The sequence below is a fragment of the Eupeodes corollae genome, chromosome X (assembly GCF_945859685.1).
Source record: "Eupeodes corollae chromosome X, idEupCoro1.1, whole genome shotgun sequence".
Taxonomy (NCBI): domain Eukaryota; kingdom Metazoa; phylum Arthropoda; class Insecta; order Diptera; family Syrphidae; genus Eupeodes; species Eupeodes corollae.
Window position 1 is genome coordinate 3,749,704 of NC_079150.1, and position 12,565 is coordinate 3,762,268.

Sequence of the window (12,565 nt, forward strand, 5' to 3'; positions counted from 1 at the left end):
GGTTGGAAATCTTAACATTGAGTGTCTTTGCCAAAAACCCATATTCAATAGAGCGAGAGAGGTTTTGCGCATAACGTACTGTCGATGCAAACAAGAGACAAATATGAAACCTTATCGCCTAAAAATTCATGCCATAGAAAACAGTTGATTGTCCAAGAATTTTTTGGTTTTACTTTTTGACGATAAAGTGAAGAAAAATCACAAATACGAAGTCTTTTTTTGAATGTAAATTATAATAGAACAATTTTAATTGAGATATTTTATATTTATGCATTTTAAAGGAAAAATAATGAAATTGACAAATCAAATTAATTGAATTAGTAACAATAGAGCTTTCGCATTATAAGAAAAGGTGAGGGTGAAATTTATCATTGTGCTACCGTCATCACTTAACTACCTGTCGTATTTGTACCGTGACTAGTTACAATGTGTTTTTCAATCAATCAATCATAAATCGGTAACACAATTTTACTCTTTTTGTTCAGATCACTTGGTGTACATTTTATAAAAGATTTCCCTTACATGCCGAAGAGTATTTTAATATAAGAACCAGAAAAATGTCATCCTCGGCCATATACGTTCTCGATGTGAAGGGAAAGGTAAACAAATAAGAAATTATTAAAAAGATTGATGTTTTCTAAACTTTAGTTCTTAACGATACAGGTGCTGATTTCAAGGAACTATCGCGGTGACATCGATATGTCAGTCATCGACAAATTCATGCCTTTGCTAATGGAACGAGAGGAGGAGGGTTTGATAACGCCAATTCTTCAAATGGCCGAATGCACATTCGCTTATATTAAAACAAATAATTTATACATTGTGTCAACAACCCGAAAGAATGCCAATATAGCTCTTATTTTCGTGTTCTTGCACAAGATCGCTCATGTATTTGTGGAGTATTTTAAAGAATTGGAAGAGGAGAGTATTCGTGATAATTTTGTTGTCATTTACGAGTTGCTGGACGAATTGATAGACTTTGGTTATCCCCAGACAACAGATAGTAAGATCCTACAAGAGTACATAACACAAGAAGGCCACAAATTAGAAATCCAACCAAGAATACCAATGGCTGTGACAAATGCTGTATCGTGGCGCTCAGAGGGAATCAAGTATCGCAAAAATGAGGTCTTCTTAGATGTGATCGAGTCGGTAAATCTACTGGCGAACGCAAACGGAAATGTTTTACGAAGTGAAATTGTAGGCGCGATTAAAATGAGGGTTTATTTATCTGGAATGCCAGAATTACGTCTAGGTCTAAACGATAAGGTTCTCTTTGAAAGCACTGGTCGTGGAAAGTCCAAGTCGGTTGAGTTAGAGGACGTAAAGTTTCATCAGTGCGTAAGACTATCGAGATTCGAAAACGATCGTACCATTTCATTTATTCCACCCGATGGAGAATTTGAATTAATGTCCTATCGTCTGAATACACATGTAAAAAATGATTCTTTCCTTCAATTATTCTATCTAACAGTTTCGTTTGTATTTAAGGTTAAGCCATTGATATGGATTGAATCGGTGATCGAACGCCATGCTCATAGCCGTGTTGAATATATGATTAAGGCCAAATCGCAGTTCAAACGTCGTTCGACAGCAAATAATGTTGAAATTGTCATTCCAGTGCCAGGCGATGCTGATTCGCCTAAATTTAAAACATCGATTGGCAGTGTGAAGTACGCTCCTGAACAGAACGCCATAACATGGACAATTAAGTCATTTCCAGTGAGTATCTCCAAACCTTAAAATTAAAAAAAAAATTGTTTACTATACCCTAAATAAGCTAAGAAAATTCTGTTATACGACAACTTGACGCTTAGGAAAAAGTGACTTAAATTGAAAAAAAAATTTAAGAACTAAAGTAATACTTACAATATAGTACTATACCGGGTTTTGCCAGGAGGCAGTTTTAGTTTTGTTTGTATAGCTTACCCATGGCATGATGGTTAGTGCGTTGGACTGTCATGCGAGAGGTCTTGGGTTCGATCCCTTCCTGTGCCACCTAAAGTTTTATTCACGGGTACTGCCTCTTGTGAGGATTTGTCAAATTCCCCAAGAGTAATTCTTGTCATGAAAAAGTGCTTTCTCAAATTATCCGTTCGGATTCGGCAGGTCCCCTCCAACCCTGATCGCACACAGAAATGGTTGGTTCTCCACGGACTGTTGCTCCACCTACTTTATTTTTATTTTGTGTATAGCTTACAGTCACTCAATGGTTTAGTAATACCCTTAACGTTTTAACACAGTGCCAGCATGAGGAAAATAGGAAAAGATTTAAGAAAAGATACCGGTCTTAAAATTTTGAATATAGGAATGGGAGCTCAGTAAAGCATTCCACATTCTCGATGTATACTTGACAGTTCTCCCCAAATTAAGCTCAAAAGTAAAGTGATGAACATTCTTGGAAGTGCGAGTATTATGGCTGATTTGTTTATGGGGGAATATAACTGGCTAATAAGACAAAACATTGTTAGTAAAATACTAAAAGTGTAAAACATTGCGATTAAAGTGTCGCTTGACATTTTCAAAGTTCTTTTTTGATAGAACTGCCCAAATATCCGAATTATGTTCCAAGTTCTGGACGAATGAAGGCTTTGTAAAGCCATATCAAAAGAGTGTGGTGCTTATGCAAGTTTCCTTACATAGATACAGTGCCATTGAAGTATGCACCCTGCTTCATCGCATTATAGGTTTTAGGGTAGGGTGATACGTTTTATTTTTAAAGAATCTAGATTGATATTAACTTGGATCTTATGATATTATCATATGTAAATCCAATATCAACATATCACTCTTATTACAACAACTGTATATTATATTACTTTATTGTAACATATTTTTGTTTCTATTTAACTAATTTTCATTAAAATTGCCCCTATTCGCTATTTTGCGTTGAATAGCATGTCTTTTTCTTTATATTTTTTTTATAATAAGCACACCCTCAAGGGGATATTACTACCTTTATTATGCAGAGGCACAGTGTGAGCACTAGGAAGAGGAGAGAGGTTTTAAAAGGAGATGTCGGTGAACATTGGTTATGAATTCCTGAATATTGCAATGACTAGGAAAGACAAAATGTGGTAAGGCATTCCACATTCGCGTAGTACTGCTAAAGAACGAATCTCTGTATTTGACAGTAGGGCCGAAGTTGGGCTCCAGGGTATACTGATGAGCATTCCTAGAGGCGCGAGAATTACTATTTCACTAGAGCATAAGCCGCTAAAATAACGGTAAAAAAGGGTCAGACAAGAGACCTTACGACGATGTTCAAGCGAAATAAATGAACTTATGATGATATTATCATCTATCAATTTAAATGCTCTACGTTCCATACTATCCAAGAGGCTTAAGTAAGTTACAGGAGCACCAGCCCAGAGATGGGAGTTATACTCAAGCTTTGGACATATGTAAGTCTTGTAGATAACAGCCAGATCAGAAGGGGTGAAATATTTCTTGCATCGCCTAAGGAAACCCAAACACCTTGGCGACATCGCGTATGTGATCATGCCACGAGAGGTGGTTGGTGACACAAATACCGAGAATATCGAGGTGTTCAGTCTCATTGATGCAAGTGCCATCCATGGATAATGGCAATGGGATTACATCTCGCTTTAACGATACCAGACAGCATTGCGTTTTCGAAGCATTAAATTCCACGCGGTTTCTTAATCCCCATTGAAAGGTCGGAATTAAATGAGCTTATCATATTTTATAGTTGCAGTTCCACATCCGAAAAAAGGGGTGTGAGTCTGAAAAAGAATATGAAAAGCTAAGAGTACTATCGTCAGCGAAACAACGTATTGGATTAGATGTTGCAGACTCAGGAGATCATTAATAAATAAAAAAGACTTGTCCCTACCTTGTTCTGTTACCTAAAAAAAAACGTTGACTTTTGTATGCTGGTTCAGGGCCATTTATAATTTGTCTCTATAATTAGAGGTTTTAATTTTATATAAGCCATCTTAAATTTTATTCACGGGTACTTGCTAGAAATTTACAAATCCTTCGTGGTATGAAAAGAAATTGTCTCAAAAAAGCCGTTCGGCTTCAGCTTAAAACTGTAGGTCCCCTCCATCCCAATGAATGGACTGTTTATGTATTTACTATGCTAATAGAAGGCCCCGAAAGATGGCACTTAAGCTCAAAAGTGAATCATAGTTGGCTTTCTTTTTTACGAATTTCACCGATACTTGCAATTATTCGAACGAATTTGTCAGTTTGGGGGTTCCTTTATTTTCTTTATGCATAAACAGAAATTTCAGGTCCCAAACCCAGACAATTTTACACGACTAGCAGTATAAAATTATTATATTTCAGGGTGGTAAGGAATATTTAATGCGTGCCCATTTCGGTCTACCTAGTGTGGAGTGCGAGGAAACTGAAGGAAAACCACCAATACAAGTTAAATTTGAAATACCTTACTTTACAACATCTGGCATTCAGGTAAGAAATTAATATTTAAATTTGCCTCTTTCAATTACATTTCGAAAAATATTTTTTGTAGGTTCGTTATTTAAAAATCATTGAAAAAAGTGGCTATCAAGCTTTGCCTTGGGTGCGTTACATTACTCAAAACGGTGACTACCAATTGCGAACCAATTAAGAAACAAGCCGCCGCCGTTTAGAATAATTAATCAAAAGTTACTTATTATGCAGCATACGTATATTTTTTTATTGTGCAGAAAAATTTGCTCTTTATATATCAAAAAATTACATAAGTATAATTATTTTAAGTTAAACAATCTAAATTATACATATTATATACATACATTCGATCATTGTAATTATTAATTTCTTTATCTGTTGTTTTTTTTTTGTATTTATTACATATAGTAATTTTGTTGAAAATTTGATTAGTTACAACAAGAACTTAAATAATTAATAAAAGCACATCTTTTTTGCACATAGACCTAGTTTTTCTTACGAATCTTTAAATGAAGGGTGTGTTTTCAAACCTAGAAATAATTCGCATGTCGATAAAAAAAGGTACATCGTTATTGACAATTAACAAGTCTCAAAAAATCCCACGAAAAAATGACAAGTTATTTTCGTTTTTGTCAAACATTTCCATTTTCAGACCGCAGGTTTCGATCGGTAAATTCTTCTTTGTTCTCTGTTTAAAAGATTATTTTTTTATAGTCAATCAAATTCATATTCGTACACTCTATTCTATTTGACAATTGAAAATTTTTCTTAAGCATTAACTTAATTTATGCGATTCTTAAAAAATTAAGCATGTAATGCATTACCAACGTTATTGGTCATCTAAAATATTTTACTAAGAACTCACATCAAATTCATATTCGTAGTGTTTTCTTTATTCCCAAAATCTACTTTAAGTAAGCCTTAAAAAAATGTCAAAAATATTTTCATCATTTTATTGTTTTCGTAATTCGATTGTGTCCTAAATTTATAAAAAAAAATTAAAAACTAAAAAAAATAGGGAGAAAACAGGGCAAAACATCGGTTGAATTGAAAAAAAAAAATGATAATATAATAATAAAAGTACCATAATGATGGTAGATCATTAAAAAATGGCAGATCAACTATCCAATCAATCGTAAAAAGGTATCGTTCGGAAAAAAAAATCGAAGATATGCCAAGAAACACCACCCGCGAAATTTTCAATTCGCATGATAAATGCCTTAATAGGTGGAAAAATCCCCGGATCAGTGCTGCAAAACTTGCTGAAAAGTTGCGACAGGAACTCAACAAGCAGTTTTCTATCAAGACGTTGAGAAACTGCATTCGCGATCACGGTTTTAACGGTAGAGTTGTCAGAAAACAACCTTTCATAAGTTCTGTGAACAGGTTGAAACGGCTAAATTTCGCAAAAGAGCACCAATCAAATGATTTCGACTATTGGAAAAACGTAATTTTTACCGATGAGTCAAAGTTCAATATATCTGGCTCAGATGGACGACAAATGGTTTGGCGGAAACCCAATACGGAGCTAATTCCGGAAAATACTGTCGCAACTGTCAAGCATGGGGGCGGTATAGGGTTGTTTTTCTGCGGCTGAGGTAGGAAAATTACATGTAATTGAAGGAATTATGGACCACAAGAAATGTATAGAGATTTTAAAACTAAATTTGGGTGAAAGTGCACGTAAATTGGGTCTGCAAAACCAGTTCAGTTTTTACCAATACAATGATTCCAAACATAAGGCACATAATTCCAATTCGTGGCTGCTTTATAATTGTCCTAAGGTCATGGAAACTCCACCCCAATCACCGGATATTAACCCTATGAAAATATTATGGGACCATTTGGACTAGGAGCAGAGGAAACTGACCAAAACCAATGCAAGAGAACTTAAAGAGCTGATTCTGTAAGAATGGGACAAAATATCTAACGAAACAACGATAAAACTTGTCAAGTCCATGTCTAATCGACTCAAGCACGTTATTAAGAAGAAGGGTTATGCTACAAAATATTAAAATAAACTTATATTTATGTTTTATCTGCGCTTAATAAAATGTACGAATATGAAATTGTTATTTGATTTTTATAATTTGTATTATTAAATGTTCTTTGTTTGTTGAAATATGGCGTTTTTCTTGTGGAAGACAATAGATGGTATTCAGATCTTTAATATAAGAAATAAATTAAATTATGACCAATTTACAATTCCGAAAAAAATTAAGTTGTTAGCTGCTGTACGAATATGAGTTTGATTGACTGTACTTATATTAATATTTTATAAGTAATTTAATGTACCTATTTGAATTGCATAGTCGTATCTCAGAAGCAAATGTAACGTTAACTTGTTACTAGGTTAGGTTAGGACACACTTAGGCCAGTTTAATGGCCCATTGTGATACCACATGAATCTTGAGGCTTCCTCCTAAGCTCAATGGAACCAGTTTGAGTCCCTTACGAAACGTGAGGGGCTGATTATACTGATATGATTTAGATCGTTAAAGAAGTATTCTCCTAGGGAATTCTTGCGTTTTCGAGCCAGAGCAAGGCATGTGCGGGGAGGATAAAGAACTGTTTCTTCCTCTTACTCGTCCATACAGCTTCTGCAAAAGTCATTTGAGAATATGCCTAGTCCGTGGCGTGCTTACCTATTTAAACAGAGTCCGGTTATGACACCTATTATCGAGCTTATGTTTTTTGTGACTTGACACGTGGTGTGTTGTTCCACCTGGTGCCTGCCCTCCTCACAGCGTCTTGCATTAGCAACAGTTTACAAGTAGTGATTGGTATGCTAGCACGTGCCAAACGTGCGAGTTCATCTGTCAGCAAAGGTGAATATTAAACTGTTCCATCTCCATTAGAGATGATAGACAGTTATGGACTGTTATAGAGTTTGTAGAGACAGAGTCCAGAGATTTGATAGCGGCCTGGCTATCTGAGAAAATACGGATATCAGATGTTGATATCACGTTTTCTTTAGGCCAGGACAAGACTTCCTTTATCGCCAAAAGTTCCACCTGAAACACGCTACAATGATTGGGAAGACGCAATGAGAGACTTAATTTCAGTCGTTCAGAATACACACCTCCACCAACCCCTTCTTTTGTTTTTGAAACATCTGTGTAAAAATGTATTGACTCATCCTCCAAGAATGTCTTATCCTCCCAAAAAGATCTGGGAGGTATAGAAATCTGTCGAATTGCAGTTAGGAGGTGGTGTAGTCTATGTGCTTCGAAATTGATTCTAAATACCAAATAATTAAGGAGTGGCCAATGTTGTTGTTAGTCCACTGCGACGAAGCTTTGAAGCGAATAGCAGAGGTGCAGCTATTTGTTTGCTAAATATGTCAAGATTAGGTAGAGTAAGGTGTCCAGTGCCGCAGATGGAGTCGTGCGACGCGATCTGCTTATACATACATATACCCTGGTTACAAGAGGAGATCGAGGAATCGAATCGAATCGAATTGAGATTTCGATCCAGGTATATGGTGGCACTGAATCGAGGAATCGAATTCAAATGGAATCGAAATGACATTTGGGTTGTATTTGTGTGCGTTCTGCTACATGAATAATTTTCAAATTTTAAAACAATGCTCTCAACACAAAGACGAGCGCTAAATAAAATTCAGCTTATAACCAAAAATACTCCATTTAAATGGAGTATTTTTGCTTAGAACAAACAAGATAGAAAAAACTTATCGCACGCACACAAGCAAGACCTTACACACCAATAATTGGATTCCCCGATTCAGGTTTACAAACAAATTTTCGATTCGATTCACCTCTTTCAGTGGGATCGGATCGAGTAATCCTATTTCGATCCGATCCAGGACCCATGTTCTGTAACTTGCGAAACGATAAAACTTGTCGAGAAACGGTGAGAAATGAAATAAAACTCATTTTATCGCATAATGGGGTTTCTGTAACTTTGACAGGCGATAACTTTATCGACTGGAATAAACGGAATAGAATACTGGAAAAATGCGATAAAATGGGTTTCTGTATCTCTAAAAGTCGATAACTTTTTCACATTAAACGTCAAAATATATCACCTAATTAAAAGCGGCGATAAGGAAGGAATTATAGAAAACAACATAAAACTTAAAAATGAGCGAAGTCGCAAAGGTAAGTACAAAGTATTAAGGTACATAAATAAATGTACATAAATTGCTTATTATTGATAGAATAATAATAAATAAATAAATAAACTGTATTTTCAGAGATGTTCCCGGGTTACAAGGGCCCAAAAAGAATACTTGGTGCAATTTATGGAGGACCACAAAGAGTTTGCCAGGGGGCAATTCAATTGCCCAAACTCCCACCAAAGCTCAACACTTACAAGAATTTCTCTCTAATTTCATACGAAATTCTTGTAAATGGTACACACAAACCACTGTCATTTCAAAACTACTTGCTCCATTGGGATGATTGAAACTGCTCTGAGTTCTTATTTGTGTCTTCTAACTAGTTCCGGAAAGCATTTTTAATTCAAAAAATTATCTCAAAAAATGTCCATATAAAAAACGTTTCAACATTTTTTTTTGAAAATTAAAAATGTTAAAAATACTTTTACATGGGAATTATTTTTTAAAATTCCATAAATTGAAAGAGGGTGTAATGAACACTTACGTGACATAAATTAGAACTCAGAGCAGTTTCAACCACCCAAATAAAGAACATATTTCTGAAATGATGGTGGTTTGTATGTAACTCAAAAATTTCGAGCGAAATAGAAACACTTCAATCATGAACCACAAATATCAATAAAGCTTAAAGAAAACCGTTCCAATAAAATAAAGGCGCAAATTATTTTGATTATATTCTTTATTGGCAAATAGCCCAACTCGAAGGCACCGAAACACGGACTTCAGAACACCGTTTAATCTTTCTACACAATTCCTTGTGCGCGCATGTATAGTGTTGAAACGTCTATCGACTGTATTTGATGTAGCACGGTATGGCGTCATAAGCCAAGGACGTAGAGGGTATCCCGAATCTCCTTTAAAGAAATTAAGATAAAAGCTGCTTAAAAGTTTAAGTTTTAAATAGAAACTATAATTACCTAAGAGCCATGAATTATGCTCACCGGGTCCACATGCTTCATAACGCCTTTCTAGCAGCACATTTATTTGAGAAGCCTCCCAAATGTAGGCGTCATGGGCAGCACCTCCATATCTTGCGAAACCTTCTAGGATTTTTAGATCGAAGTCACATATCTTAAAGTTCATAATTTTTGTTGAATATAGACGATAAGTAGGTAAAGGTTTTTTACCAATTGTACATTTTTCGAATGGAAACCTTTTCGGTTAAGGTAGCAGGCTTCAATGTCACGGCTTGATTTTTGTATCCGTACATGGGTGCAGTCAATTGCACCAATCACCCCAGGAAAGCCTGTTTGTTTTAAAAACCATAGATATGTATATTTAGTAAGTATAGCGAACAAATATTTTGTATTCAATCAAAATCTTACCTCCGTTTAATGGCTTCGTAGTCTTCTATCCTTGGAAACTTAATCCATTTGTTCATCAAATTATTTTGGAGAACTTTTGACACATCAGCTATACACCGTGAGATCATGGATCTGCTCATTGCTACGGAAAAATCATGGCCAATGTCTCTCTGGTAGGATCCCGTTGCAAAAAAGTGGATTGCCGAGCAAACGCGGAGGGGGATAGGGATAAAAGTTCTTCTTTGTCCCTGTGACAAATATTGACGTATTTCCTCCACCAAAATCAGCGCTGGATTACGGCTCAGCCGGAATACCTCACGGAAACGTTCCTGGGGCATTTCGAAGGGGTTTGTGCTGTCTCGAAGCATGCGGCGTTCTATACGCATTTTGTTGCGGCATTGGTAAGCTTCTTCAATGAAAATAGCGAACATTTTCAATAAAAATACACTATTTAAATAATTTAATAAAATCAAGAATAATAAATGCAATTTTAATTTCACTTTATGTTTTTTTCTTGTTTTAAAATGTCAATTTGACAGTTCTACTTATCGCCTTCCAATGGAATTTCCAGCCTAAACAAATCGAAAATCGAAATTATCGCATTGAGTTACAGAAACCCAATTTTTTCCAGAAGCGATAAGTGGGGAACGAATCGTTTCATTTTTTAACGATGCGATAACTTACCTGAGTTACAGAACATGGACCCAGGTCTATACGGCGCTAAATCCTGATTCAATTCGGATTCAATTCTCCTTGTAAACGCGGTAATAGTTAATGTATTCAAAGAGTTTGTTTTAAAAAATACAGGAGTATTTTAGGCTTTGACAATGTGCCTGCAAAAAAGTTTGTTTTTCAAAATTTAAATGCCATTTGATTTCTCAAAAAAAAATTATTTTTCAAAATTTTGAGCTAAAAATCGTTTGAGCGAGTTTTTTTTTAAATTCATTTTTTGTGTAAAACATTTTTTAATTTGAGTTTTAAAATATTTTTGGTATGTAGTTATTTAAAGCTTATTAACATACATTTCACATTTCGTACAAAAATGATGATCTATTTTCAAATTCTTAAATAAAATATTATATTTTTTTTAATCAAAAATAAAAACAATGACATTTTTAATCATAAAGTGTTTTTAATAAAAAAAATATACAAATCGATTCACTTCTTCTAAAAACAAAATAACGGTTTTTAGCGTGTTCTTAAGCAATACAAAAATATTATTTTGTATTGAAAGAAGCCAGAATAATTTTTGCCAGAAATTAAAAAAATATATATATATCGGTTCGTTTTTGAGAAAACTAGAATTTTTAAATTTGACCAAAAAAATTGTATGTGTCTAAGGAAATGAAAAGAATGCCTTACTCAAATAGGCTTTAAACATTAATTTCCTAATATTAAGCTAGTCGACAATATGCCTTGGGCTGCAGGGACCGGGATGTACAGATACCCGGGCGGAACCGGGGAACCCACATTTTTCGACTTCTCTACCATCTTAATGTTATGTTTGGTTAAAATTTCGAGTTCGAATTTTTTACGCATGCAAGACTTGCCATATGAAGTAAAAAATGTTCCTTAAATGGTGTCATATGAACACCATCAATAAAAAGAATTTTGTTTAAATTTTGCAGTCAGCTTATAACGTAGTACGAAATAAATTTAGCTGCACATGATTTTTTTTATTTTTGAAAAATACTTGGCATTAGAATTCATCATATTGCATTAATTTTTTCTAAAAACAAAGCTCTAACATGTAAAGAAAAATACCTGGACGGGTTCGAGTGCGTATGATTTTAACTGTGTGTATCATCATGTATCTTTAATAATAATGGTTTATAAATTTGACAGTTTGAGCGGTGGGTGTGAAAGTTTGAAGTCTAATTTCTTTGAAAATTTTTGTTTGTGGTTTTCATGGGGGAGAATGTTGTATTCCATAAACTCAACATTTTAAATATTGTTAATATTTTAATATAAGTGAATACTTAACAAAAAAAAAACTATCATAAAATCAATTAATAGAACCCATTTTGGAATAACACTTATTTTAATATTTTGTGTTATTGCTTTTATAAGTGTATAAAGTTTTGAGGGGAGTAACGTAGCAACTTGGATGACGCCAATGAAAAATGTACACTTGTAGTCTAAAAAAACTTGTCTCTGCTTTGGAAATAACTTTTAAGATTCGTACATATGTCTTCAATGGTTGAATCGTTCTTCAATTTTGTTGAAATAAATATTTTTGTTTTTTACTTTTACTTTTTATAATATTACTAATGTCACTTCTACATTGTCTTGTTGACAGCAAAAATAGTAAGTAATGCAATAAGAGGCTAATTAGTACATGACATGTTTATTTTGGTCATTAGGGTACACGCAAATCAACTCGCTGATAAGGTTTAACCCGACGATACCTAAACGTATGCTCAGCGATTTTTAATTGGTAAGCTTTACTGTGTTTGTACACATTTTTAATCCTTCATGTCATTTTTTAATGCTGAAAATTCAAATTTCCATAGTTTTTGAACACTATCATGGACTTCTGATTAAATCATGTTAATATGTGAAAGTCAAGTGCGGTGAATTGATTCCAGCATAATAAGTGTGCGTCTTAGACGACATTTGAGCTTGTAGTAAAACCGAAATGACAGGTCAGCTTTGTGATCCCTACATTGGTCGCGTTCGGTTGAATTTCAGCTAGGCT

At 34.5% G+C, this 12,565-nt stretch overlaps 1 protein-coding gene and 1 long non-coding RNA gene across 3 annotated transcripts; one reads left to right on the forward strand and one right to left on the reverse strand.

Moving 5' to 3' along the window:
* Positions 1-83: 83 nt before the first annotated feature.
* On the forward strand, positions 84-4,904 carry LOC129953301 (AP-1 complex subunit mu-1). Of its 2 annotated transcripts, XM_056066362.1 has the most exons (7): positions 84-225; positions 282-352; positions 486-599; positions 664-1,434; positions 1,492-1,722; positions 4,315-4,440; positions 4,502-4,904. In XM_056066362.1, exons 3-7 carry the CDS (start codon positions 558-560, stop codon positions 4,598-4,600), a joined length of 1,269 nt encoding a protein of 422 aa, XP_055922337.1. In that variant the 5' UTR covers positions 84-225; positions 282-352; positions 486-557; the 3' UTR covers positions 4,601-4,904. The 2 variants fall into 2 exon arrangements, with proteins under 2 accessions (XP_055922337.1, XP_055922336.1); XM_056066361.1 differs by having other exon boundaries at positions 84-352.
* A 3,488-nt stretch (positions 4,905-8,392) lies between these two features.
* LOC129953355 (uncharacterized) lies at positions 8,393-10,515 on the reverse strand. Its single transcript, XR_008782502.1, has 4 exons — positions 9,889-10,515; positions 9,691-9,809; positions 9,481-9,634; positions 8,393-9,417 (listed from the first exon to the last, which is right to left on the reverse strand). It is a non-coding gene; the product is annotated as an uncharacterized LOC129953355 (long non-coding RNA).
* Between the last annotated feature and the right edge of the window lie 2,050 nt (positions 10,516-12,565).